General features: G+C 47.8%; 1 protein-coding gene across 1 annotated transcript in view; it reads right to left on the bottom strand.

Annotated features, from left to right (window-relative positions):
* The window catches only part of APCDD1L (APC down-regulated 1 like), a gene marked incomplete at its 3' end in the record, with an annotated part of 49364 nt that overhangs the window by 6595 nt on the left and 16643 nt on the right, over positions 1-26126 (bottom strand). Inside the window, exon 2 of the mRNA XM_079944853.1 lies at positions 2125-2263. Within this exon, the coding sequence (XP_079800979.1) occupies positions 2125-2263 (139 nt within the window). The remainder of the gene's footprint in view (positions 1-2124; positions 2264-26126) is intronic.

Genomic DNA, 26126 nt, shown 5'->3' with positions numbered 1-26126 from the left:
TGCCAATAAAACTTTATTTGCAAAGCCAGGCGTCAGGCTGGCCCTGACCCCGGGGCCCTATTCTGCTGGTGATGAAACCATGACTCCTAGACCCCCAGTCACACCCTGGCTTTGGGGTGGATGGTGGACAAGTTCCCCGGGAAAAAGAGCAGGCAGGTACCCCCTGCACAATGTTACGCTAACCAGGTGCCACCTGTACTGTTATTTTCTCGAAATGTTTCATACCAGCGCTGCTGGAGCGGGAGAAATATGTTCTCGCTCACCCTTTTCTTTCAGTCCTTCTGGTTATATTAAGGAGAGAGTCACGGTTGGAGTTCATGTGTCTTTAACACCAATCTCCCTTTTCTCCCAAAGTGAACAGACTCAGGGCCTTAGGCAGGCAGCGAATCAGGTGAAAATTTAATGATGTTGTTTTGTTTTCATTGACTTTCTTTTTTTGTTTTTTTGCGGTACGCGGGCCTCTCACTGTTGTGGCCTCTCCCGTTGCGGAGCACAAGGCTCCGGACGCGCAGGCTCAGCGGCCATGGCTCACGGGCCCAGCCGCTGCGCGGCATGTGGGATCTTCCCGGACCGGGGCATGAACCCGTGTCCCCTGCATCGGCAGGTGGACTCTCAACCACTGCGGCACCAGGGAAGCCCAGACTTTCTTTTTATGGTTTCCTCCTATTTATGGCAAGTGGCTCAGCTCCCCATAGCCATAGTGATCTTACGCTTCCTTTAAAAATAATCATAGTGCTGTAAGTGGGCACAGTATACCAGTTATCCCCCAATAAAGCTATAAAAATGCATGAATATATTTACACCAACAAAAGCAAGTTGGTTTAAAGAAAAATCGTAAGGAAATACCAGTACAGGCAGTAGTTAAAAATGGAGAGAGGTGACTCACATGCCCGAGGGTGGGAAGATTTGCCCAAAGGAACGCAGCAGGTCACACCAGACAGCTCGGTGGTTCCCAGACTCTGGGTCTTTCCCTGCACTACTCCCAGAAAATAGCAAAGCCTGTCTGAAGGGTACAATGGGGGACTTTCTAGGAAGAAAGTATTAGAAGTTTCTAGAACTCTCTGGAATGCTGTTGTCTTGGGGCAGGAACAGCCTGCAGCCAGTCCCCATCCTCCCCATGTCTCAGTTCTGTCTCAGAGTGACCCCGGCCAGTGGTGCATGAACCCCACCTGGCCTGTGGAGTCGAGAAGGGGGCAGAGCCTGGGAATGCATCCAGAGCCTCTTTGCAGAACTCAAGTCCCCTTCCTCCCCCAGTGCGCTAGCAGATGCTTGGCAGTTGGATTTTTCCCTGACCTCGGGAGGTGCGTGGAGGACATGGAAAGTCCAGTCCCTGACCCCAGGATGGGACTGGCCCAAGGGGCTGGCCGGGGAGGAGGGGATGTACTAGGTGTGGAGGAGGACACTGCCTTCCTTCTCCCTGACACTGGGAGGGAGGACCCAGCTGGCTGCCCCGCACATGAGGGCAGAGCACAAAGCCCATCGCCCCAGAGCAGCACTGAGGCCTCTGAAAGGTCAGGTGAGCCTGTCAGGTTAGAAGGAGAATTGGATGGGCAGGCAGGACCCCGGGCCCTCTCTGGCCTACTCCTTCCGGTCTCGGGACCTTTGCACCAGCTGCTGCCTCTGCCTGGCTCTGCCCCTGGCTCCCTGGATGGCTGACTCCTTCCTCCTTTCAGATCTCGACTGAATGTCACCATCTCCGAGAAGCCTTCTGTGACCGCCCTCGAAAGAGCCCTCCCGGGCCGCTCACTCTCACATCCTCCCTTTTATGTCTTCCACCGTCTCAAGTTTAAGTCACTTATTTCTGTTTAGGGCTCGTCTCCGCCGCAGCTCCCCCTGCACCCAGCTCATAGTAGCTCCTCAGTAAGTGTTTGCACAGCAGGTGCTCAGTGTGTGGAACAAGGGCATTTCCTCCAGTTGCTGTCTGTGGCTGGGGCGGGATGCCCGACACAGTCCCGACCTGCCAGGCTCACTCTGGGGAGGGCGACAGCAAGCACGTGCTTGGCAGGCCTCTGGACAGTTGCACGAATTGTACCCGTTTCACAGATATGGGACACTGAGGCTCAGGGTGGGTGAAGCCTCCAAGCCCAGGGGCCTGTGGTCAGCGTGACCTCAGCAGGGTCTTACCCAGTGGAGATCCAGGGCCCGTCCAGGCGTGGGGGCAGCAGTGCGGTGACGGGCGCTCTGCTGGGCAGGAGCTGCTGGCAATGTGGTCCCCAGCGCAGGCGGCTACCCTCTGCCATCCCGGCTGCCTCTGCAGTGTGGGCTGCAAAGCAGACGGACCCGGGTCAGCGATCCCAGCACACCCTGGTTCTTCACCTGCCTGGCCAGCAATGGGCTCCCCAGATCGGGGCGCCTCGAGTCAGCCTCAGGACCCATCTGCCTTCTGCGTGCCTGCCTGCCGTGGCCAAGTGCCGCCGGGCAGTGGCGGACGGGCCCTGCACCCGGGACAGGAGGCAGCCTGGACTCAGACGGGGCCAGACGGTGGGACTCCCACCCCCTCCCACCAGGAGCCCGGGCTCTGCTTGACCTCTGCCCCTGGAGCGGCCAGACCTGTGCCTGCCGCGCGTGGCCACTCCGTTCATGGTCCCTCCGTGGTGCCAGGCCCGGGTGTCGTCCATCCCCACGGGTGGGACCTGGCCGGCGCCGGCTCACCGTGGTGCTCACTCGGGATGCGTGTGGTGGGGTCAGGCTGAGGCGTGAGGCCAGCAGCGGGGCCAGGGGAGGGCTCGGAGGCCTCAGGGAGGAGGCTGTGAGCAGTGGGGCAGGCCCGGGGTCCCCGCCCTCTCCAGACGGGCTCGTCTCGTGGAGCCAAGCCAGGCCTGGCCGTGGGAGCTTCACTTCTAGGAGCAGCTCAGAGGTGAGACCATCAGGGCCTTCAGCTGCCAAAGAGCAGCAGTTCCCTGTCATCCCTGCTCAGAGTCGGGCTTGACGCAGCCCCGATGGCGGGATGTATGGGAAGCCTGGTGAAGGGCGGCATCCCAATGTTACAGCGACAGGCTGCGCTCAGGGGCGGCCGCCTCGACCCGCCGGCCCCGCTCCTGCGACAGGCCTTCCCGGGACACTTCGTCCCACCACGCCTGTGGCTGAAGTGGGTCGGGGGGCGCGGGGGCCTGGCAGAGATGGCGGGCAGCTGGAGAGACCTGCTGGGCCGGTCCAGGAGGCCCGGGAGGGCGTGTGGGCTGAGTGAGGAGTGAATGCATGGTGCCCCCTGCTGCCCACCCCCCAGCACACAGTCACGTGGTCCTGGCAGGGTCAGGAAGGGCAGTTCGGCCAGGGAGGCTGGGGTCCCCGCCCTGCCCCTTCGAAGCCGTCTGACGGGGCCCGTGGCCCCCAAGCTCTCTGCCCCCCTCGGCCTCTCACAGTGGATTCCTCACTTTCCTGGAGGTCTGGGGTCTCACCGGGAGACGCTCGGGGTCCCCAGGGACCAGCTGCGAATACTGGAGTGACACCGACGGGGACCACGATACGGCCTCAGTGGTTCCCGCTCACTCAGGACCGGCTCCGTGTATTTTTATTATATTATCTTACATTTGCGTACGTCAGCCCAGGAGGTGGTGTTGGCATCGCTGCCTCTGATGGGTAGAGCCACGGGCTGGGCGACCTGGGCTTAGCTGGCCTGGGGCCCAGGCTGCCCGCGGTGGCAGAGCCGGGCTTCGAGCCAGGCCGTCGGCTGTGGCCTGATGGCTTAACCGTGGCCCTTTTGCATTGCAGGCAGGGGGAGGGGCTGAATGAAGGAATGAGTGTAGCCCTGTAGTCCCGTGGCTACAGGAATGAAGGAATGAGTGTAGCCCTGTAGTCCCGTGTAGCCCTGAGTCCCTGTATATTCCTGCTGTATCCTATACCTGGTTTACAGGCTTTAAACAGCCAAATAAGAGAGATGAAAACTAACAACCAGGGTACTAGGGCTGTGGTGTCCCCGCGGACAGTGGGCACTTGGGCTGCCCCAAAGGCTCTCAGGGCCATTCTGCAGTGAGTCCACGCCAAGGGCAGTCTTGAAGGAGTGGTTCTGTGTTAACTCAGGCACGTCTAGCCTTTTGGGGACCAGAGCCAGGATGTTGGGGTGGACGGATGGACATGCACGTTGGGCCAAACGCCCAGCATGGCCCCGTCGGGAATCCTGAGCTGGGACATACGTGCATCCGTGTCCACGGCTCACGCCTTCTTGTGCTCCTGAAATCAACTTCACCCGGACCCTCTGGGTCCCCTGGATCCAATTCTGCAGGTTAATTTGAACATCACTGGTTGTCAGTGAAGCTTGACAACGCAAGTGTTGATTTGGGGAATGGATGGGAGCAAAGGGAAGAAAAAGGTCAAAAGGGGGTGGGTGTTATTTGCGTGGTAGGAAAATCAAGCTTATGTCTCAGAGCAAAACCGTGAACAGGCCCCGAATATGACATTGGCGCTGCTTCCACAAAGCTTGATTTCTTGAGGAAATGTTTTCTGTCCAAAAGGAAACGAGCCTTTCCCCCAGGTACTCCCTCTGAAGGCGCGTTGAAGAGATGTCGCCTTCACGACGTTATATTTTGACACGAATCCTGAGATGGTATGTTCCCGCTAAGTGTGTTTTATTTGTCTTGCTTTTCTGCGAGAAATGGGGATTTAATTAAGTCAGGAGACAAAGAGATACGGTGAAATCTCACCATATTCAGAACATGTACATGCAAAACGCAACGGGAGCCCTTCTTTGTAAAAACCCGAGTGGAGCATGACACTGCCTCTCGGCTGAACCTTCAGCTTCAAGGTTGCAAAAATGAAACCAACCGACTAGAAATGAACTCATGAAATGTTTCCAGTCCCAGCTTTGGAGGTAGCTTATAGATTTTCTTTCCTTTCTCTCCCTCTTTTCTCCCCTAGAAAAGTCTGAGCTCAGGGAACCACAACTGAAAGCAGATGGTGCCCTGGGCCGGCTTGCACAACTTTTCCTGGGGACCTGATAGACTGAGTTAAATGCGTGGGCCAAATTGATTTTTATCAACCATGGATTTTTAATTAACAGTGGTGTCCACTTACCGCCATCCATTATTTACTGTTTACCCACTAATTAAAAATTATGCTGCTTTTGCACTCATAAGAGCAGGACATTTGAAATTAGATCGCATCGTTCAAATTACCTGCAGAATTAAATCCAGAGCGTCGAATTGCTCAGACCAGGCTACTGGGGTTTAAAATATGATCTGCTCCAGCCTGTTGTATGATCATGAGTCAGAACGCCAGGAGCAGGCGACATGGCAAACATCGTGTGGAACCTGCCTGGGGTCTTAGTGGGGAGGGAGACCTTGGAGTCTGTCTTGAGCGGACGTTGTCTCACCCAGGAATCCCAGGGAAGGCAGCCTGTCGGTGCACTGATGGAGTGCTTCCAGGTGGCGGCCATACCTATGGACCAGCAGGTGTCATCTGCACAACTGCCCATGGTCCAGGTTCAGTCAATGCCCCCGTTTTGCAGATGAAGAAACTGAGGTTCAGAGGGTGGAGAGACTTGGCCACCCTACCCCAGGCAGCTGCTTCTTATCCAATTAACAAATAAAATATGGTAAAATACGCCTAACATAAAAGTCACCATTTTAACCATTTTAAAGCATACAATTAAAATTCGGTGGCACTTAAGATGTTCACCAGGCTATGCAAACATCAGCTCTGTCTAGTCGCAGAAGTTTTCATCACCCCAAAAGGAAACTCCGTACCCATCAGCAGTCACTCTCCACGCCTCTCTCCTCTCAAACCCTAGCAGCCAGTAATCTGCTTTCTGTCTCTATGGATTTGCCTATCCTGGATATTTTGTATAAGTGGAATAAAAAACATCTACCCCTTTCTTATCTACTTCCCTTTTCTTATCTACTGTTCACAACACTTCGATTAGATGGACGTGATTATCTTCATTTTCCAGATGAAACATGGAGCCTTGGGAGAAGATTTACACCCAGGTCCACCATCCGTGTTTTCTTCAAAGAACGTGAAAAGTGTAGGTCTGAATCAATGGTGGGGCGTGGGAGGGGTGGAGAAAAGACATGGGGTTTGTAGCCAGAGCAGATGGAGAAATAATCAGGTCTTCAGATACCTTTCTTTTAGGGGCAAAAGGCAAAAGAAAAGCACTGTTTTTTGTCCCCCCCCCCATCCTAATTGGCTTGTTCTGAGGTTCTGGGAGGTGTGCCAGGTGATTCTAGGTGCAGTGGTGAGCATTTCTTATCCCAGCGGTTAGGCATCGATTTTAAAGGGTGTTAGAAAGCAGCTGCAGTTACCGTAGCAAAATTGTGCTTTCACAGCCCGCATTGCCAAGGACAAGACTGAGTTTTCACAGGGGCTTGGTCTGAACTGGATTTTAAAAAATTAAGTAATACTTTAAGTAAATAATATTTAATAAGTAACTATTTAATAAGTAAACGCGGTCAATAGCCTGAGGGGGGTGCACAGAACGAAGAGGGAGAGACGGAGGCTAACACATCACTTCCCCTCACGGCTGTGTGTCCTGGAGCCACCACCACAAAGGACAGCAAACTGGGGGACCGAAAACAGCAGGACATTATTCTCTCACCGTCTGGAGACCAGAAGTCTGAAATCAAGGGGTGGGCAGGGCCGCGTTCTCTCCTGAGACTCTGGGGGAGGGTCCTTCCTGCCTCTTCCAGTTCTGGGGGTTCCAAGCATCGTTGGCTTATAGCTTCATCCCTTCAATCTCTGCCTCTGTCGTCACAGGGCCGTCTTTCTTCTCTGTGTGTCTGCAGCTCTGTATCCAAACCTCCCTCTCTTTCTCTTATAAAGACACCAGTCACTGGATTCGGGTCCACCCTGATCCGATATGACCGCGTCTACATCCGTAAAGACCTTATTTCCAAATACGGTCACATTCACAGGTACCAGGGGTTAGGATCTGAACATATCTTTTTGGGGATGCAATTCAATTCACAGCCGATACCAAGGGCCACCCAGGTCTCCCAGCACCCTAACCTTTGTCCGTCTACTCCTCCCCCACATGAACCTTGCATGGCTGTTACATGCCTTTGTAGAGCGGCACATGATGGCCGGAGTTCCTGTTCTCTCGGAGAGGCTGGCATTAATCAAGTGGTCCCACCATGGATTATAATTTCAAAGAATCGTTAAGTGTCTCAAAGGAAATTTACACAATGGCCAAAAACTTCCTAACACACTTGGAGTAACATTCCACGCTTTTCCTTATGATCTCCAGGGCCCTTCAACATCGGTTGTCTTCCTGTCTTTCCACGGCCGTACATCAGATCCCCCCCCATGATTCTCTATTGTGTGTTCCTAGGGATGAATAGCAAACTCTTTCCTGCCTCAGGGCTGTCGCAACGCTGTTCCTCGGCCGGAGCATCTCTCCCTCTGCTTTGAGCTGGGTGCTTCCCACTCACTGGGGTCTCAGCATAATCGGTGTTGCCCGGCAGGCTGATATCAAACATTCCCTTCTATTCTGCCCGTCCCATCTCACCTGTGCAGCACTCCTCACCTCTCTCAATTACTTACCTGCTTGCTGTGTTTTATTTACTTTTATTTTTTGACTTTTCAAGTTGATATCATTTCAGACCTACAGAAATTTTGCCAAAGCAGTAGAAAGAGCTCTAGTATACCTGGTTTCCACAAAGGTTAACATCTTGCAAAGATATATAGTACAGTGATCAAAACCAGGAAATCAACACCGATCCCATGTTAGAATGAGTCTACAAATCCTATGCAGATTTCACCAGTTGTCCCAGTAACGTCTCCTTTCTGGTCCAGGATCCAATCCAGGATCACACGTCACACTTAGTTGCCACGTCTCTTCAGCACCCTTCAATCAGAGATGCTTCTTTGGTTTACGTCTTTCACAGCCTTGACACTTTTGAAGAGTACTGGCCAATTATTCTGAAGTGTGTTCTTCGGGTTGGGGTTTTCCGATGTTTATTCATGATTTTATTCATCTTGGGCAGTTTTGGCAGGAACCCCAGGGAAGCAGTGTTGTGCCCCTCTCAGTCGTTGCTTCAGGAGGTACCGAGATGTCAGTTTGTCCCAACGCTGGTGATGTTAACTTCGACCACTTGCTTAAGGAGGTGTCTGCCAGGTTTCTCCACTGTTAAATTACTCCTTTCCTCTTTGTCATTAATAATTATCTTATGTGGATATACTTAGAGCTCATGCAAATATCTTGTTTTCCATTATACTCCTCCCACTAATTTTAGCATCTATTGATGACCGTTGATGATTCTTACTTACAACAGTTATTACTGTGGTGTTTCCCAAATGGTCATTTTCTAGTTGCATCATTCTTTTCTGGATTTATTTTTTATTGTATTATCTGTAACTTTCTGGATTTATTGATTGGAATTGTGCTGTAAGGAAGCGCTGTCCCTTCTCCCTGTTTATCTCTTTATTCAATTATTATTTGTCTTAGTATGAACTCAGGGATATTTAGTTTATAGGTTACAATCCATTGCTGTCATTATTTACTTTGTGGCTCAAATTGTCCCTGATTTGGCCATTGGGAGCTCCATTGACTCCATCAAGCTCCAGGACTCCATCCTGGGTCCTTTTTACATGCACTTGTCATTTTTTTTTTGAGCGTGTCCTCATTTTCTGGCACTAGAAGATCTTCCAGGCTCACTTTGTACTTTTCCCGACCCAGCCCTGGAATCAGCCATTTCTCCAAGGAGTCCTGGTTCCTTTTATTGGAGAATAGTATTTAGAAACCAAGATGTAGGTGCTGGGTGCTCACTGCTACTGAGGTGTCACCCCAGGTGCCTCAACTTCTTTCTTCCTTCGTCTCTTCCTTCTTTCCTTCCTTCCCTCTTTTCTTTCTCTCTTTCTCTTCCTTCCTTCTTTCCTTTCCCCTTTCCTTCTTCCTTTCCTTTCCTTTTCCTTTCTCTCCTTTCCTTTCTTTTCCTTTCCTTCCCACGAGGACAGGCCCTTATCTCTCTTGCTCCCTGCTGATTCCCAGCCCCTAGCACAGTGCCCGATGGATGCTAAATAAATATTTGTTGTGTCAGTACATGGACAGCACTTAGAACAACGCCTTCACATAGTAGACACTCAATAAGTGCTCGTTGTGATTGCTACTTTTAGTTGAATGAATGAATGACGTGCTCCCTAAGACCAATGCACGTGAATTCCTTGTTGACATTCCTCCCACCCCCTTGAGGTTCCTCCTCCTAAAACTTGGCTGGTGATTTCCATCACGTGTGTGGCTATTAGGGTCAGGCTTGAAATGCAAGTGGAGAAAGAGAAGGCTAGCAGCTGCTGGGATCACTAAGAATCTGGCTGAGGGTGAAAGGGTGGTCAGTGAGGGAGTTCCCAGCAGGCTGGGGACCCTGATTGATCCAGGCAGGTAGAGAGGAAAGAGAAGTAGAGGCAAAGGGAGATTCAAGTCTGGGCATCAGCCCTGCTGAGAGTTTTGAGGATGGGCCAGATCTGGCCTAAGAACCTGATGCCGGGCCCTTGGCTTCATAGCCTTTTTGACCCTTGGGACCTGCCCCAGCCAAACCAGGACCCTGCTATGGTTCTCCACCCCCAAGGAAGGCTCCATCTAGCTCCACGGCACTGTTCAATAAACAGAGACTGTGAGTCACGCATTAAAAAGGCTGAAAAGTAGCAGGTGAAATTAATTTTAACGATATTTTTATCCAGCCCCCAATCGTATATGTAATACATGCAACATGTATAAATTCAACAGGTAATAGATATGAAAACCAGTAATGAGATATTTTATATGCCTTTTCAAAGACAAGTCTTCGAAATCGGGCATATATTTACGCTCACAGCACAACTCAGTTTAGATGGGTCACATTTCAGTGCCTCGGGGGCCATACGTGGCTGGCGGCTGCTGTATTGGAAGCAAAGCTCCAGCTCAGGAATGGGATGTGTGTGTCAGATTTCGCTGCATCAGAGGTTTCAAGCTGTTTTCTGAAGCCCACAGGTGTTTTTTTTCAGGAGAGAAGGGGGGACCCAGTGGGTGGGGCTCTGGCCTCCCACCTTCTGCTTTAGCCCCTGCGGCCTCTGCCATTTGCTCTGGGAGGCTAATTAAGATCTGCTTTGAAAAAAGGGTTCTCTTGCTTAAAAAAAGAAAAAAGTCTGAAACCCTGTGGTTTATTTCAAAATCCTTAGCTTGAGGTAATTCACCTAGAATGTTTATACTTGGAAGCTTATGCACATTTAAATAAAAATCCCCTCCCAAAAAAATAACCTCTCTTGATTAGAGGCGGCCGCCTTTTACAAATCAAGATGGGCCGGTGTGCAACAGCACACAGAGAATGTTTCGCCAACAAGCTTCAGAAACCGGCTGTTGAAATGGCAGCTGTCACCGTGTTGCTACAGCAAAAGCTGTGCTTTCCAATGAAGCCATCGCACAAAAGGCACGCAGAGTCTCCGTCTGAACTCCCCGGAGAGGGTTACAGATTGGCGCGCTATGACAGTACCAGCAAATCACAGAAATATGAAGACAAACTTTGAATTCTAAGGAGCCTAAACTTCCCCTCTGGTGTGGATGGCTGGCCTTCATATTCCTCATATGTCCCTCATTTGGTCATAATTGAATCTCATTATCCATCTAATGTGAGAGTCTTTGCCTTCAAGGCTGGGGCGTGGGCGTGAGGCAGGATGGACTTTGCATTCTTGGGAAGCTCAGAGATGGTGTGCTCTAGAAAGAAGTGCACACCACCTCCCAGCCCTGCAGCATCCCGGGACTGTGACACGTGCCCTCTTTTGCTTGGTGAGCTCAGAGTTTAAAGTTGCCCTGAGGAATTTTGGAGCGACCCCGTGCCTGGAAAAACAGATTCTGAGCCGTTGAGGCGCTGGAGGGCCTCAGACTCGGGTGTCAGTGTGTTGAAGGGCTACTGAAGGGACATAGCTTGGTTTGTCACCGTTTCCCCCGTTCTGGGTTAAAAGTCCCGGCTTGGGCTGGACCAGGGGGGCCGGTGGAAAAGGTGGACCTAATTGGTGCCACGTGGAGAAGGGGACTGTTTTATGTTTGTGTTTGCAAAATTGAAGACATTTTGTCAAGGGGAGTGGCTGACCGTGTAGCTATCTCCCCGCGGCCTGTGTTGAGCGTTTCCTGCTAATGGAAGTGGAAACGCACAGCTCACGGGATGGGACAGGAATGGGGGGTTTGGAAGACAGTCTAGCCCGCCAGGCCTGGCTCATCAGCCAGTTTTTGTTTGTTTGTTTAGGATTGTTCCAGCACGAAAACCGTTCACATCAAAGCTCCCTCAGCCCCATGATAATACTAATTATTCCTCGCTCTGGCTGGGGCTTCCACCCAGATGAAAACTGGAAAATTCCAGCCAAAGCCCAGCTGTTTCCAAACAGCCAAGGCATCAGGGTGATTGATGGAAGTGTTTCCCTTTTCACCCAGATGTTCTGGTGTCTTGGAGACAAGGCCTCCTTCGCTCAGCCTTAGCGCCTGTGTTCCCAGGTCTGCACGTTGGCCCCTTAGATGTTCCTAATTTATACCAAATTTGGTCAGTGCTGTCCATGGATACCAACGTTCAGCCCTGTGCTTTGAGGGGTGCGGCGAGGGGGAGTTGGGGCCTGGAGAGATAGAATGTGAGATCTCTCCGGGCTTCTGAACCTGGCTCGGTCTCGCGGAACATTCTGGTGCCTGCCCCGAGGGATGTAGTTACAAGTCAGTGTTTGCTAAGCAGAACGTGTGTCTAGAAGTCTCCCGCTGGATTGAATCCTTCTTCGCTCTCTTGGCAGGAGACTGAAGCTCCCATTGCTCTACAGAACAGGAATTTGGCAGAGGTGATCACAAGGTTTTGACACATTCAGTAAGAAAGAAGACGTTTGTGTAATCGCGGTGAAGACTCCCGGAGAAGGGCGCAGGAGTAGGGATCTCGGGGCGGCAGCTTCAGGGGCTTAACTCTTCACGGGGCCTTAGGAACTGCTTCTCCACCAGGTCTTCCCCGGAGGGCCCAAGAGTCTTCTTGTCTCACAGAATTATTTAGGCTTCGAGGAGAGTAGGATGGAGTCTGTCGGTCTCCATTGAGTGCCTTTGGGTCTGTTTGTGTGTGGGCGGGGGTCCGGGGAGCAGCCCCCGCGTTGGGGGAAGTGCATCACTTACGGGGCTGTTCTCGGGAGTTTCCACAAGGGGGCCCTCTTGAGCTTCGGCTGGGGCGGTTGGGCGGCCCCGGATGAAACCCGGCACCGCCTCCTCCAGACCCGGCCTCCCCCCGAGGGCCTCCGGGCTCCCTCCGTTCACCTTGGCTTTGGCGAAGAGGGAGCCCCTGGAAGGCCAGCGCCGGGGAGCATGCTTCCTTCCACGTGGGAGGTCTTGGGTTCCGCTTGCACAGAGGGCGTATTTGGAGACCGAAGGGCGAGGGTCACGGGCTCCCCTAGCCTCGCCTCCTTTCCGTCTTCTTTCGAAGAAGTTTGCAACGCAGAGCAAACACTCCAGTTGGAACCACAAGAAAGGGCATCTGGGAAGCTTCATCAACAGTGAAACCAACCATCGTGGCTCCTCGGGGCCTTTCCCCAAACACGCATACAGGGGGGCCTTTGGGTCAGCCATGACAGGAGGCGCGGAGATTTTAAATGCGAGAAAATTATTGTCATTTAACAAGTCAATTTTTCTTACACTGTGTTGAGATTAAGTTCGTGGTCTCTTCCATACACTCGAAATAAGGAATTTCCCTAGAGTGCGATTTTGAGAGAGAACCTACATCATGTTTTGAAAAACCTATTTTGTTGGGAGTTACTGGATTTTATTTTAAAAGAAATGGTAATATTTAATTACGGCATTATTTTACTGTCTAGAAAATTAATGTGCTTTTGGAGTTTCCGGAGAAAGGCCGGCTGTAAGTCCGAACCCTATTTTTAAATTACCATACAAATAGAATCCCAAAGACGCAAATATTGGCTTTAGTGTCACAGGCAAGGTACAGGAAAATACGCCGGCTTCCTAAATGTTAAATAAACAGGCTTGTAATTCTTGCCCTCCCTTGCGACCCTGGATGGCTGCGTTCTTATCCTGGGGAGAGAGCGCGCCGCTCACCGAGGGGACAGCAGCAGTGCTAATTGGATGAGCGCAGTGGATTAGTCATCGGGCATCTTGTTACCATCCTAATAATAAGGCGCACGTTTCTGTGAAGCTCTAGAGTCGGCAAAGCCCACGATTACTTATCCACTGGGTCCTCACATCAAACCTTTGGGGTTGGTATTGAGATTGCCCCCCCATTTTACAGACGAGCAAACAGAGACTCCGAAAAAGAGTCTCTCAGAGTGTCTAGCTTCCATCACGCTAATTGGTCGGTGGAAAGGCCCAAACTGCAAACGAGCTCTGTTACCCGGAAACTCCACTCTCCTTCCAAAGGCACGCACAGCCCCTGGTCTCTGCACGACAGAGCACCTACCGTGTGCCTGACCACGGGGTGCAAAGATGCTTCTACAAGGGCTCAGGGCCTGATGCTCTGAGCCAGGGCAACCCCGAAGGCTCGGTGTGAGGACCCAGTGGATAAGTGGAGGTGCTCTGGTCTGGCTTGCTGAAGGGAGGCACAAGGAGGGGGCCGCCAGGAGGAGCCTCGCCCCGCTCGGGCTCCTTGAGAGCCATAGGGAGTTAGGAACTGCTTGACAGGTGGAGAGCGCCTAACGGGCACGGGGCAGAGGCTGAGCACGTAGCAGGGAGGTGTGAACCAGCAGCCGGACTGAGCCGTCCGGCTGCTGGTTCATTAGCTAGCGGCAGGAGCTGCATGGGACGCCTGCTGGCACCGGCGGAGCGGGGAGTGTGCTTCAAGCAGAGGGAGCGCCGCGGTGCGGGGGCGGAGCGCAGGTGGACGTTTTGAAAGGCAGTGCTTTCCCGCGCGCCCCGTGCTTACCTGGGTGGCACTGCCGCTGATTCCAGGCGTAGGTGATGGGCAGTTTACATCTGAGTAGTTACAAGTCTATTTCGACTCAGCTGGATAACTGACACATCCAGCCTGGGATTTTGTTAGCACGAGGCTGGAGCATACAAGGATAGGTTATCTTTAAAAATAAGTGAAAATGAGTTCGTTGATTTGGAGAGAAACGTTGACCCAATTATAGGACAGTAGCAATCAGATGTGGCCAGATTGCTGTTGGTGACACGCAATGACAGGCGGCTGGGGACCAAGGCGCTAAGGCCCTGCTGGCTTGTGTTAAGGACGACCTAGTGTATGTCGCGGAGGGGAAGGAGGGGCTTAAGGTGACCCGTGGGAGACCACCTCAGATCCCAGGTGTGGAGGCGAGGCTGGGGAAGTGGGGTGCCGGAGATGGGAAAGCCAGCCTGGGGCTGCTGAGACGTGCCGTGAAGGCAGGGAGGAAGGTGTCGTGGCTATGCGGGCTCTCAGCCAGGAAACTGGGGGAGCTGGTGGTGCTATTCCTGAGATGGAGACCTGGGGAGAGTTCCGTTTTGGGGGTGCGCGATTTGAGGAGCTGACAGGGCATCGAGGAGAGCCAGTCATGAGGAGCCGGCTGGGGCCGCACATCTGTCTACAAGGCACACGCGGGGCGAGGACAGAGGGTAAAGGTGGAGCCAGAGGCAGAATCCCAAGGAAAGCAGCCGCACGGGAAGGGCCAGGCAGGGGCCAAGGAGGACCACGCCGGGAGATGCAGAAGTACCAGGGCGCAGGTTGTATATAAGTAGGGTGGCAGATGCAACACAAGATGCCCACTTGAATTTGATATCCAGATACACAATGAAAGATGTTTTAGTATCAGTGTCTCAACGATTGCACAGATGAGTGTAGGGGTTTGGAGAAGAGAGACAAGACCAAAGTGATAGAGAGATTGTGTTTTATGGCCTAATTATTATTTTTATATAAGTTCTTTCATGCCACACAGAGGGCAAAAAAAAGAATCAGAAGATATAGAAAAGCATGAAGGTGATCTAAAAGCTCACGCCCATTGCCTCATGCAAAGTGCCTTGCCATTAACCTGCTGGTACAAGTCACCCTCTGGATTCTAGAGTCTGGGTTGTCAAGAGAGCCCGAGCACAGGGACCCTGGTCCCCTTTGAACCTCCATCTCCACAACAATATCTGGCCCATGGCAGGCACACCATAAATTTTTGCTGAATGAATGAATAAATCTTTCTAGACTTTTTTCTTTTCACACACACATACCTGCATTTATTCAATTTTTTTAAACAAAAATAGGACTGTCCTATGTATAGTATAGGAAATCTATGTTTTTAACTTAATAATGGATTTTGGAAATCTTGTAGGAAGGTTGGCCTTTTAGGACTGGAGGGACTAAGACATATTCACGGTCTTTGAAGGAAGAACCTGAGGAAATGATGAAGTGGCACAAACAGGAGATATAATAACCAGGGAAAGCTCTAATCAAGAAGACGCCAATGAAAACAGGCTAATCTCTTCAAACAAAAGCAGTATGTGGCTTGCAGTGGAATTTTCAAAATGTATAAAAAAGTTGTAAAATGAAAAGTGAAAGTTGCTTTTTACCCTGAAGCCCTGGTTGCTCCCTCCAAAGTGAATCATTTTAACAGTTTCTTGTGCATCCTCCCAGAAAATGCATTCATGCCGACCTCTGCATATAAATGTATACGTTTTTTATTTGGCTGTTAAATTTTTTTTATGAATGCGGTCTTTCTATACACATCATTCTGCATTTCACTTTTTACACTTAAATTATCACGGATATCTTTCCATCTTAGACTTATCCCTTTGTGGAAAAGACAAAATAGTACTCCATTATACAGATGAATCTTGGTTTAGTTAACCAATCCTCTGTAGATGGTCATTTAGATTGTGGTCAGTTTTTTAACATACAACAATATGTTGGACATCCTTTTAACGTAGCTTGGTAGAAGTTTTGTGGGTGTCATACAAAGAAATTGTATGTGCATTTAACATCTTGATGGATTTGACCTAATTGCCCTCCAAAAATGCCGTTTCAATTTACCGTCCACCAATGGTATAGGAAAGTATCTATGTCCTTACACGTTTGGCCACACTGGATATTATCAAACTTTCCACTTTTTGCAAGTCTAACGTATGAACAATGGAAGAGAAATTACAAGCTAATGAAAGTTTGTGGCTAAACACACATTTTTGTGTGTGATTGTGAAATACCTATAAATAAAGAGGCACAAGTTATTAAGCAGATACTCCACTAACTTGGATTCATATCCTTTTGCCCATTTTCACTGCCACCACTCTGGGTAAAGCCATCATGTCTCATCTGAAAGACTGACCTTGGTCCCTCTCTGTTTCTCCAGAATCCACTCTGCCCCCTGTAGTCCATTCTCCATGGAGCAGCAAGTGTGATCTTTAGAAAAGGTAAACTGGCATCCTGATTCTGCAGTGTGAGTCTGAATATTCTGAGGGACACCCTCCTTATGCACAACTAGATTTGATGTAAAGCATAATTTTCCAGAAAGTGGGGAAGCCTCTGAGTTCCCTGGTCCCCAAAATGAGCTGAAGTGGGACCTGTGGAGACTCTCCTGAGAGCAGAAGTCAGTGTCAACACTGAGGCTGTGAGGAACCAGGATTTAGGGGGTTGCTAGTGCCCCTTGACTCCTGGGAGAAGCAAATATGAATGTTCTCTTGAGAAAAGCACGATCATTTTAGGTGCCAAAGTTTTCCATGAGTTTCCAATTAAAGATCACCAAACACACAAGTAAACAACCCACTATGGAGTAAGAGTTCACAGAAGTAAAAAGCTTACATACCAAGAGCATCAGATATTGCTGTTACTATCACAAAATAAAGTATGTATGAAATGTTTCATGAAATAAAATATGGAATTAAAAAAAAAGAACAACAGACATGAACCTATAAAAATGACCAAACAGATTTGAAAAAAGAATCAATGGAACTTTAAGAAATAACAAAATATAATTGTTTATATAAAAACTTAGTGCTTAGATCATGGGGTAGATTAGATACTGTTGAAAAGGGAATTAGTGGACTGGAAAATAGATGTAAAGAAATTACCCAAAATTCAGGAAAGAGGAGGGGGCTGAAAACTAAAAAAGGAGTTAAGAGACATAGCAGCTACAGTGAGAAAGCCTAAGTAATGTCTTCTGGAAGGAGAGAAAAGAAAGTTATAGGAGAAGCAATAGGTGAAGAAAAATTGTCTGATAATTTTCCAGAAGTGATAAAAGACACCAAATATTGGTACCAGCAAGGACAGTGAGTACCAAGCAGGATTAGTAAAAATAAATCAACACTTGAATCTTCAGAACACCAAAGAGAAAAAGAAGAGAAAAGAGCCATCAGCCTAGATTTTTTTTTTTGTACCCAGCCAAACAACCTTTCAAGATCAAGGATGAAACAAAGACATTTTCAGATAAGCAATACTGAGAGTGTTTACCACTATATGAAATGATATTGTATGCATAGGAATTTGTGATGAAGGAAGGTCTGATTTTTAAGAAGGTATAATGAGCAAAGAACTTGAAAATTTAATTAAAAAATGAATAAACTGATGATCTATAATTTCGTGGAGTTTAAAAAAAAGGACATCAACTAAAATACTGGAAAACAGTAGCATGTAATTTGGAGGAGGAATGATTAGGTTAATGTTCTAAACTTGCACTTCATGGGTAAGAAAAGGATTAAGATATTAAGATGGTATAATTTCAGAAGTAGCCACTAAAATAATAGAAGTATCATATAACTTCTAAATCAGAAGAAAGAAAAAAAAAGTAATAGGAATAAGTACAACCCAACCTTATTAAAAAAAAAACACCTTATTTTAAAAAAAGACAAGTAGGAAAAAAGCATATAAAGCACAATTTGTAGAAAACAAAAATATGGTAAAAACAAATCTCATTTACTTGCCAGTTAACAGACATTAACAAATTGGATTTTTAAAACTCCTCCTATATGTTACTTTTATACTTGAAGCTTAAAGACACAGAAAGGTGAAAGTAAAAGGATTGAAAATCCTTACCAAATACAAAATAAAGGAAAACTGAAACCAGATGAAATAGGATTTACTATAAAAAGCATGATTTAAGGATAGAGGTCTCTCCATAAAAGGTCCAATCTGCCAGGAAGACGTGACTGTCACGTAGCATCAAAATATACAAAGCAAAACTTGCTATATAGGGAGATATTGACAAATCCACCATCATAATGAGAGATGTTAGCACAACCCTTTCAATTATTTATAGGTCAAGCAGACAAAAGATTAGTAACGATACAGAAGATTTAAAAAAGAGTGACTAGACGTAATTCATTTTATACACGTGTGCACATGTACATGTATGTGTGTACATCTGTATGTGTGTTGTGTAAGTATATACACAATTATATATAAATAGATTACTGTACCCAGCAATTAGAGAATGCACATTTTTTTTGAGCACGCATGCAACATTTACAAAAACTGACTCTATATGAGGGCACAGAATAAACCTCGACACATTCAAACGATTGGTATCATACAGGTGATACTTCTGCGACTAAATTAAAAGTCAGAAATAAAAAACAATTAAAAAATCCTGTGTTTGGAAATTTAAAATACTTCTGAACCACTCAATGAAGAAATCAAAATAAAATAAAATAAAAACCAGAAATTAGAGCTAAGCCCAAGTGAAAATAGTACCTATGAAAACACGTGAAATGTGAAGAAAGCAAGACTTTGAGGCACTTTTATAGGCTTACATTTAAAAGAAGAAAGTCTGAACATTCAAGATACTTATCCAACTTAAAAAGTTAGAGCAAGAGAAACAGCATAAGCCTAAAGAAAGTAAAAGGAAAGAGAGAATAATAAGAAAAAAAGCAGACATTAATAAAGTAGAAAACAAGCTTCGAAAGACAGAATCAACAAGGCCCAAGTTCATCTAATAAATTGGATCCACCTCTGGTGAGACTGATCAGAAAAAGAAAGAAAGAACGGAGGGGCATAGTGGGCGGATGGGGAGAGAAGAGAAGGAGGGAGATTAATACTATTGGGAATGGAAAGGGGACATAACTACAGATCCTGCATACATACACAAATAGTTCTATAACTGAGAAATCAAACAGTAATTTACCACTGTCACTCCCCCAAAAAAACAAACAAATAAAAAAACCCAGGCTGGGGTGTTTTTACAGAGGAGTTCCACTAAAGTCTAAAGAAACAGATCATTCCAATTTTACATAAATTCCTCCAAAGAGCAAGAGGAGAGGGCCACCTCCGCCAACTCCTCTGTGAGTTCTTTGTCACCCAGGGCAGATCCAGGTTTTGTGGAGCCTGAAGGTTATTCAACTTGTGAGACCCTCCGAAGAAAAAGGGTGCAAATTTATAGAAAAATTCAAAATTAGCATAGAAGTACATATTGATTGAGAATGAGAAAAAGCCATATGAAATTACAAATTTTATGCCATCGACAAATATTACACACATTACAAAATCCAGAACATACTATTTTTATTAATCAACAGCTTGAATCTTCTACAGCAGTTTCTTCCTGCATCTTTTGGGTTGTATAGGCTTCAATGCCCTCTTTATAAGACAAAGACTGTGTTTTCTTTTTCTATGGCGAGAACGGAAAGGCCATTCAGTCTTTCTTTCGCCTTTGTTGATTGAATGTATTTTTGGCTTTTGATAATTTAGAAATGTTTCTTTTTAGCTCCACAGCTCCTTATAATGTCATACATTTTTCAGGTTGTAATTAAGCTTTGGAACACCTCTGTTAAGTTTCTTTCACCTATAAGCTGTGAGATGTGAAACAACAGTTCCCACGTTAGCTCCAGCTCTGGGCAGCTCATGTCTTGTCTCTTCTCTACCCTTGTGGTTCTGGTGACTGGTGCCAAAGGACAGATTCATGTACCTTCAGGACACGTGCCTTCATGTCCTGACAGTGGTAAGGGAGTCCAGTGAGAGGCTAGAGTCTTCCTGGAAGCCAGCCACCCACCTGCTCAGCCAGTGATAACTTAACAACACAGGGAAGCGGCTTCGAGGCACAAGAACACATCTCACTAAATAAAAGAATTCCCAGCTCACCTTCTCCTTAAGCTGGATCCCTGAATGCCTGTGGTCATTCCAATACTTCACAGCAAGAGGCAGTGATAGAAGGTAGTCAGAGGGAAAAGAACCAGCGAAAGAATGGGAAGAGACTGTCTCCTAAATGACTGATGTTAACATAGCTTACATTTCCAATGTTTACAAAAATGGATGTCCACGTGCAGACCTTGCTAGGGTCCTGCCCGTCCTCCTGGTTTTGGAAAGGACCCTCACAAGAGAGAGACGCTGAAGCCTTTTGAGGACAGTGTGAGGAAGGGAAATTACAGGACAACCTCATTTTATGGACATGGTTGCAAAAATCCTAAATAAAATATTAGCAAATATATAAAATAGATAACTAGTAAGAACCTGCCCTATAGCACAGGGAACTCTACTCAATACTCTGTCTGAGTACATGGGAAAAGAATCTGAAAAAAGAAAAGAGTGGATATAAGTATTTGTATATACATATATGTATATATATAACCGATTCACTTTGCTGTACACCTGAGGCTTACACAACATTGTAATCAACTATACTCCAATAAAAAAATTCTTTTTAATATTGCAAATGGAATACATAGTATATAAGAAGATCATGCATTATGTCCACATGGGGTCTATCACAATAATGCGAAAGTGTTTAATATTAGAAAAATCTATAAATGTCATTCACCACGTTCACATGTGGTGAGAAACATCATGTGATGTATGACTCATAGATGCAGAAAAAGCTTTTGATAAAATCCACACCTGTTCACAATTTTTAAAAAATCTTATCAAAAGAGAAATAGTTTTAAATATCCTCATGCCGATTAAGGGCATTACCAAAATCCCTGCATTAAATGATATATATATATTTTTTGCGGTACGCGGGCCTCTCACTGTTGTGGCCTCTCCCGTTGCGGAGCACAGGCTCCGGACGCGCAGGCTCAACGGCCATGGCTCACGGGCCCAGCCGCTCCGTGGCATGTGGGATCCTCCCGGACCGGGGCGTGAACCCATGTCCCCTGCATCGGCAGGCGGACTCTCAACCACTGCGCCACCAGGGAAGCCCTAAATGATATTTCTTAATAGTGAAATACTGAAGTGTTGGGATCAGAAATAAGAGATGCTTATCACAGTGGATGCCAATTATTCTCAACATTTACTGAAGGTCCTAGCAGTAAGATAAGAAATAAAAGGCTTAAGGATTAGAAGAGAAATAACATGGTCACTATTTGTAGATGATATGATTACCTTCAAACAGAAGTCAAAAGCTACAGAAAAATTATTGGAAACAATAAGAGTGTTTAGCAAGATGGCTGGATACAATAAATCAATGTGAAAAAATAGATTACATTCTATAACAGCAACAAATAGATGGAGGGGGAAAGATACCATTTACAATAGTAGTAAAATGTATAAGCTACCTAGGAATACATCTCGTAAAAATAAGCAAGACATATTTGGAGAACATTATAAAAATGTATTGAAAGACATTCCAGAAGATAGAAATAAATGAAGTGATATATTCATGGGTAGGAAATATCAAGAGATGTCTTTTCTCTACAAACTGATCCATAGATACAGTGGATTCCAGTCAGAATCCCAACAGGTTATTTTATTTTACTTTTTATTTTATTTTATTTTTTTAGGATCTTAACAAGATGGTTATAAAATTTATATGAAAGAGCAAAGGTGTCAGAAAGTGAAGAAAAATAAGGGATGGGGGAGTGTTGTATCAGAGATCAAGATTTATGGAAAACTAGCATAATTGTAACATTGTATGTTCTGTGAAGAGATAAACAAATTGACCAAAAGAATAGAGAGCTCAGATACTGACTCCGAAATTTATAAGCTTGATATATGACAGGACTGCTTGGTTATCCACAGGGAAAACAAAAAGAAATTCTACCCCTTCCTCACACCAACACCCCCAAATCAATTTCCAATGGATAAAAGACTTAAATGTAAATTTCAAAGTGCTAAAACTTTTAGAAGAGAATGTGGCAGAATATCTTTTTGACCTCAGGATAGGGAAGGATTTCTCAAACAAAATGCAAAAAGTGTTACCACTGGGAGACAGGCTAATAAATACATCAAAATTAGGAACTTCTGTTACTCAAAAGACACCACAAGGGTATGAAAGGAAAACCACAAACCAGGAGGAGATACCTACAACACACAGAACAAACAAATGATTCATGTACAGACTATGTAAAGAAGTCCCAAACATCTTAAAGACAACACAATAGAAAAGTAGGCACAAGACACAGTATCTTACAGAAGAGGAAACAGAATGGTAAGTAAAGCTGGGTAGGGACATTCAAGCCTATTAATTGTCAGGGCCATGGAAATTAAGGCCCAGTGAAGTAACATTTTACACTCATGAGATTAGCAAAAATTACGAATCCCAAAAGTAGCAAATGTAAGTGACGATTGGTGGGAACGCGGCTGCTTTGTAAAACCACTCTTGTAAACGAACGTTATAAAAGTTCACGGGGACTTCCCTGGTCACGCAGTGGTTAAGGATCCGCCTGCCAATGCAGGGGACACGGGTTTGAGCCCTGGTCGGGGAAGATCCCACATGCCACGGAGCAACTAAGCCCTGTGCGCCGTAACTACTGAGCCTGTGCTCTAGAGCCCACGAGCCACAACTACTGAGCCCTCATGCCACAACTACTGAAGCCCAAGTGCCTAGAGCCCGTGCTCCGCAACAACAGAAGCCACCGCAATGAGAAACCCGCACACTGCAACGAAGAGTAGACCCCGCTCGCCGCAACTAGAGAAAGCCCACGCACGGCAACGAAGACCCAACGCAGCCAAAAAATAAAGTTAAAATGATACTTAAAAAAAAAAAGTTTACAACACGAGATCAGTGGCTTACATTTTCTGTGACTCACAGTCAGAATCTGTTTTACATCAACACCCAGTAATGTATGCATGCACGAGCACGCACACATGTGCACTCGCACATGTATATCATGGAAATGGAGGATTCGGGAAACAGTATTGGTTCTCACTAGGAGACATCCACGCCCTTCTCACTGGTGCTATTTTGTAGAATAAGTAACAAGATGGACAGGTTTTGTGGCAGTTGTTTTATACGCTTAAAAAAAACCTCAGGCTTCTCTTTTCATGTTTTAACATTTTCTTAATTTTTCTTTTGGTAACTAGAGCCATGTAACAAGTATGGGAAAAAATCGTGCCTTGTTTCAATAGCTTTGCTCATTTTTAGGCTGAAAGATGATGGATGGATGCCTAGAGTTTGCCTTATTATGTTGCATTGAAATCAATATTTCTCTAACAATAACAAAAGAAAACACACAGATTGGGCTCCTCTAGTGTGATTTCCTAACCCATTAATAGATCCTTACGCAGCCTTTATAACTCTTGCACATGTGTACCCGCAACAAGTACAAGAATGTCTGTAACAGCCTTGCTTATAATAGCCCCAAATTGAAAACGGATGGAATAGACCAAAGAACAGAAAGGTAGCCTGCAGCAGCCTACACGTTGGAATATTACACAGCAGTGAAAAATGCGTGGCATGCGGCCACACAGAACAACACAGACACACAGCTTAGAAACCTACTATGGAGTGACAAACGTGCAGAAAAACACGTACAGCACATAACAACATACAGCTCAAGTGCAAGCACCGGAAAATACATTCAGGGTGCACACACCCTGAAAAAAGCAAGGAACAGATAACCACAGAATTTAGGGAGGGAAGAGATATAGGTGGATAAAGACACTGGCAGTGTTCTGGTTCTTGGTGGAAGAGGTGGGTCCACAGGAGTCCATTTTATGTTATACTCCAGAGGACATATATTTTCGTAGTTATCAAATATTATGTAATAAAAAGGTACATGTGAGCAAGTCACCCTCTGTTTAAAACCCTTCCCATTCCCAAGCCCTACAAATCCAGTCTTCGCCTACGATGGCTCTCTCTTCTTTTCTGTCAGCATTTGGCACACCACACACACTGACTTACTGTCAACTTTTTGTCACACCCAGGGCTACGACTGGATGTTTGTGCCTGCCCCCAGTTGAAACCTTGAAGCCCTGCCCCCCAGTGCAATGGCTTTTGGAGGTGGGGCCTTTGGAGACATTCGTTTTAGATGCAGTCATGGGGGTGGAGCCCCCAGGATGGGATTGGTGATCTTACAAGAAGGGGAAGTCTTGAGCCCCCTCTCTCTTGGTGCTGTGAGGGCACAGCAAGAAGGCACGCCAGGACGAGGGCCCTCAGCAGACACGGAGTTTGCTGGCGCCTTGATCTTGGGCCTCCCAGACTCCAGAACTGTGAGAAAGACATGTCTATGGTTTAAGCCACCCAGTCTGCAGCCTGAAAGGACTAAGACGCCCAGCTTGTACTCACCCCAGGGCCTTTGCACTGACAGTTCCCAGGCCCAGGAATGCTCTTCTGGGACGTTCCAGCTCATTCTCATCCTTCAGCTCAAGTGTCACCTCTTTAGCGAGAACTTCCCTGTGATCTTGTTGCAAGTTGGGCCCTCCAGTGCCCCCCAGGGCCTGCTGCCCCCCTTCACTGCCTCCACAGGGAACAGTGGGGGTCTGGCCACTACCTTCCCAGCACTGACCGCTGTTAGTGCAGATCAGGGCACTTGGGGGTCACAGGCCTCCTCAGCTGACTGTGAGCTCAGGGAGGGCTGGGACACCTCTGCTGGGCCTGGTGCCACACCTGCCAGACGCATGCACAAACACTGATCACCAGAACCAGCTCCATAAACTGCGGGGCCCAGTGCATATTGACAAAGCAGGGCCCTTGTTCCGAGAGCATTAAGAATTTCAAGACAGCAAGAGCAGAGCATTACAGCCCGCATGGGTTCCTGTGTGAATGCCCACGGCTGCACCCTCTTGCAGATCAGTGTGTTAAAAGGCCGTGGCCTTAGGAAGGCAACGCAGGGCCTTGGAGTCACACTGCGTGACCTAACCACGCACGTGTGTCACTTTCCTGCCGAAGGCCTCTGCCGGGGGAGCTTCTCCACCCCCAGCACACACCTGTTCGTCAGCCCCCTGTGCCGAGGCTCTTTAAAGGCAGGGACCATGGCCGGTGTGCCCCGTGGCTGGAGCCCAGGCTGGACCAGACAGATCCAGGCTGGAATCCGGGTGACAGGCTGATGCTTCACCTCCAGACGCTCAGTTTCCTCATCCGTTCAGAGGCTTGCCATGCAGAAGGAGGTAACACGGGTGAAGTATTTACTTCAGGTGTCTGACACGTAGGAAAGTCTCAGTCCATGTGAGTGATTCTTGTTGCAATGCAGAACGCGAAACGCTGGGCTGTGATGCGACGCCCTGGCTGAGGGTCCCCCAGTCTCCACGGCACGGACGGGGCCACCTGCAGAGCAGGGCGCTGCCTCCTTGTTTTCCACCAGCCCCCGCAGGAGCCAGGACCCCAGCCCTGGGGTCCCTGCTTGTGTGTTCGTGGGCACTTCTGTTTCCTCTTCCCCAGCCTGGGGCTAATGCAGCCCCATCAGGCATTCCTGGCGCGGGGAGTGAGCACAGACAACAGGATGGCGGAGAGCTGAGCACTGGGCCTGCCGCGGCAGGCTGTCGCCACACTCACACTTTATGAATATTTTTATGAGCAGAGGAGGGCAAGGGGCATTTCTATTCAGTCCTGCTGTCCCTGAGGTTAATAAGTTCAGGTTGATTTTCTGAATCCTGAAAAGAAATTTTAGTGTATGCAGTTAGCAAGAATCGACACCAAACCCCGGGTCAGGTGTGGGAGAGAATAAAACCGATTGTGCCCCAGAGGGGTTCATTGCCTGGCCTGGGAGTGGAGGTGGGTGCCCAGGATGGGGGCAGGTGCTGAGCTGGGTGGGTGGGTGGGTACAGACGGTGTACCCACATCATTTCAGGGACGAAATGTCACAAAAAACCCCGACACGACAGTGCGGGGGATGAAGAGGAAAACCAGCGAGGAGGGGTCCCCCAGCCTGCGGGTCCAGGGAAGTTTTGGGAAATGACACGTGGGTAGTACGTTGAGGCTAATGGAGTGGCGCGTGCAAAGGCCCTGAGGACGGGCAAGGAGAAGACAGAGAGCTGCTGTGGCTGCAGCTCTGCCTGCAGAGAGGGTGGGGTCCACAGGTGGGGGATGCTGCCTGGGCGGAGCAGGCCCTGGGGCTCGGGCAGGGGGGGGCATATCCCGAGGCACAGAAGCCCTGGAGTTGCTCCGAGCAGGTACAACTGAAGGAGCACAGGGCTTGCAGGGGAGGAGGGGCTGGAGGAGCTGGA

This window comes from Stenella coeruleoalba (assembly GCF_951394435.1).
Source record: "Stenella coeruleoalba genome assembly, chromosome: 15".
Taxonomy (NCBI): domain Eukaryota; kingdom Metazoa; phylum Chordata; class Mammalia; order Artiodactyla; family Delphinidae; genus Stenella; species Stenella coeruleoalba.
Note: the sequence above shows the minus strand (reverse complement) of the source record. Positions and strands in the feature narration are given on the sequence as shown.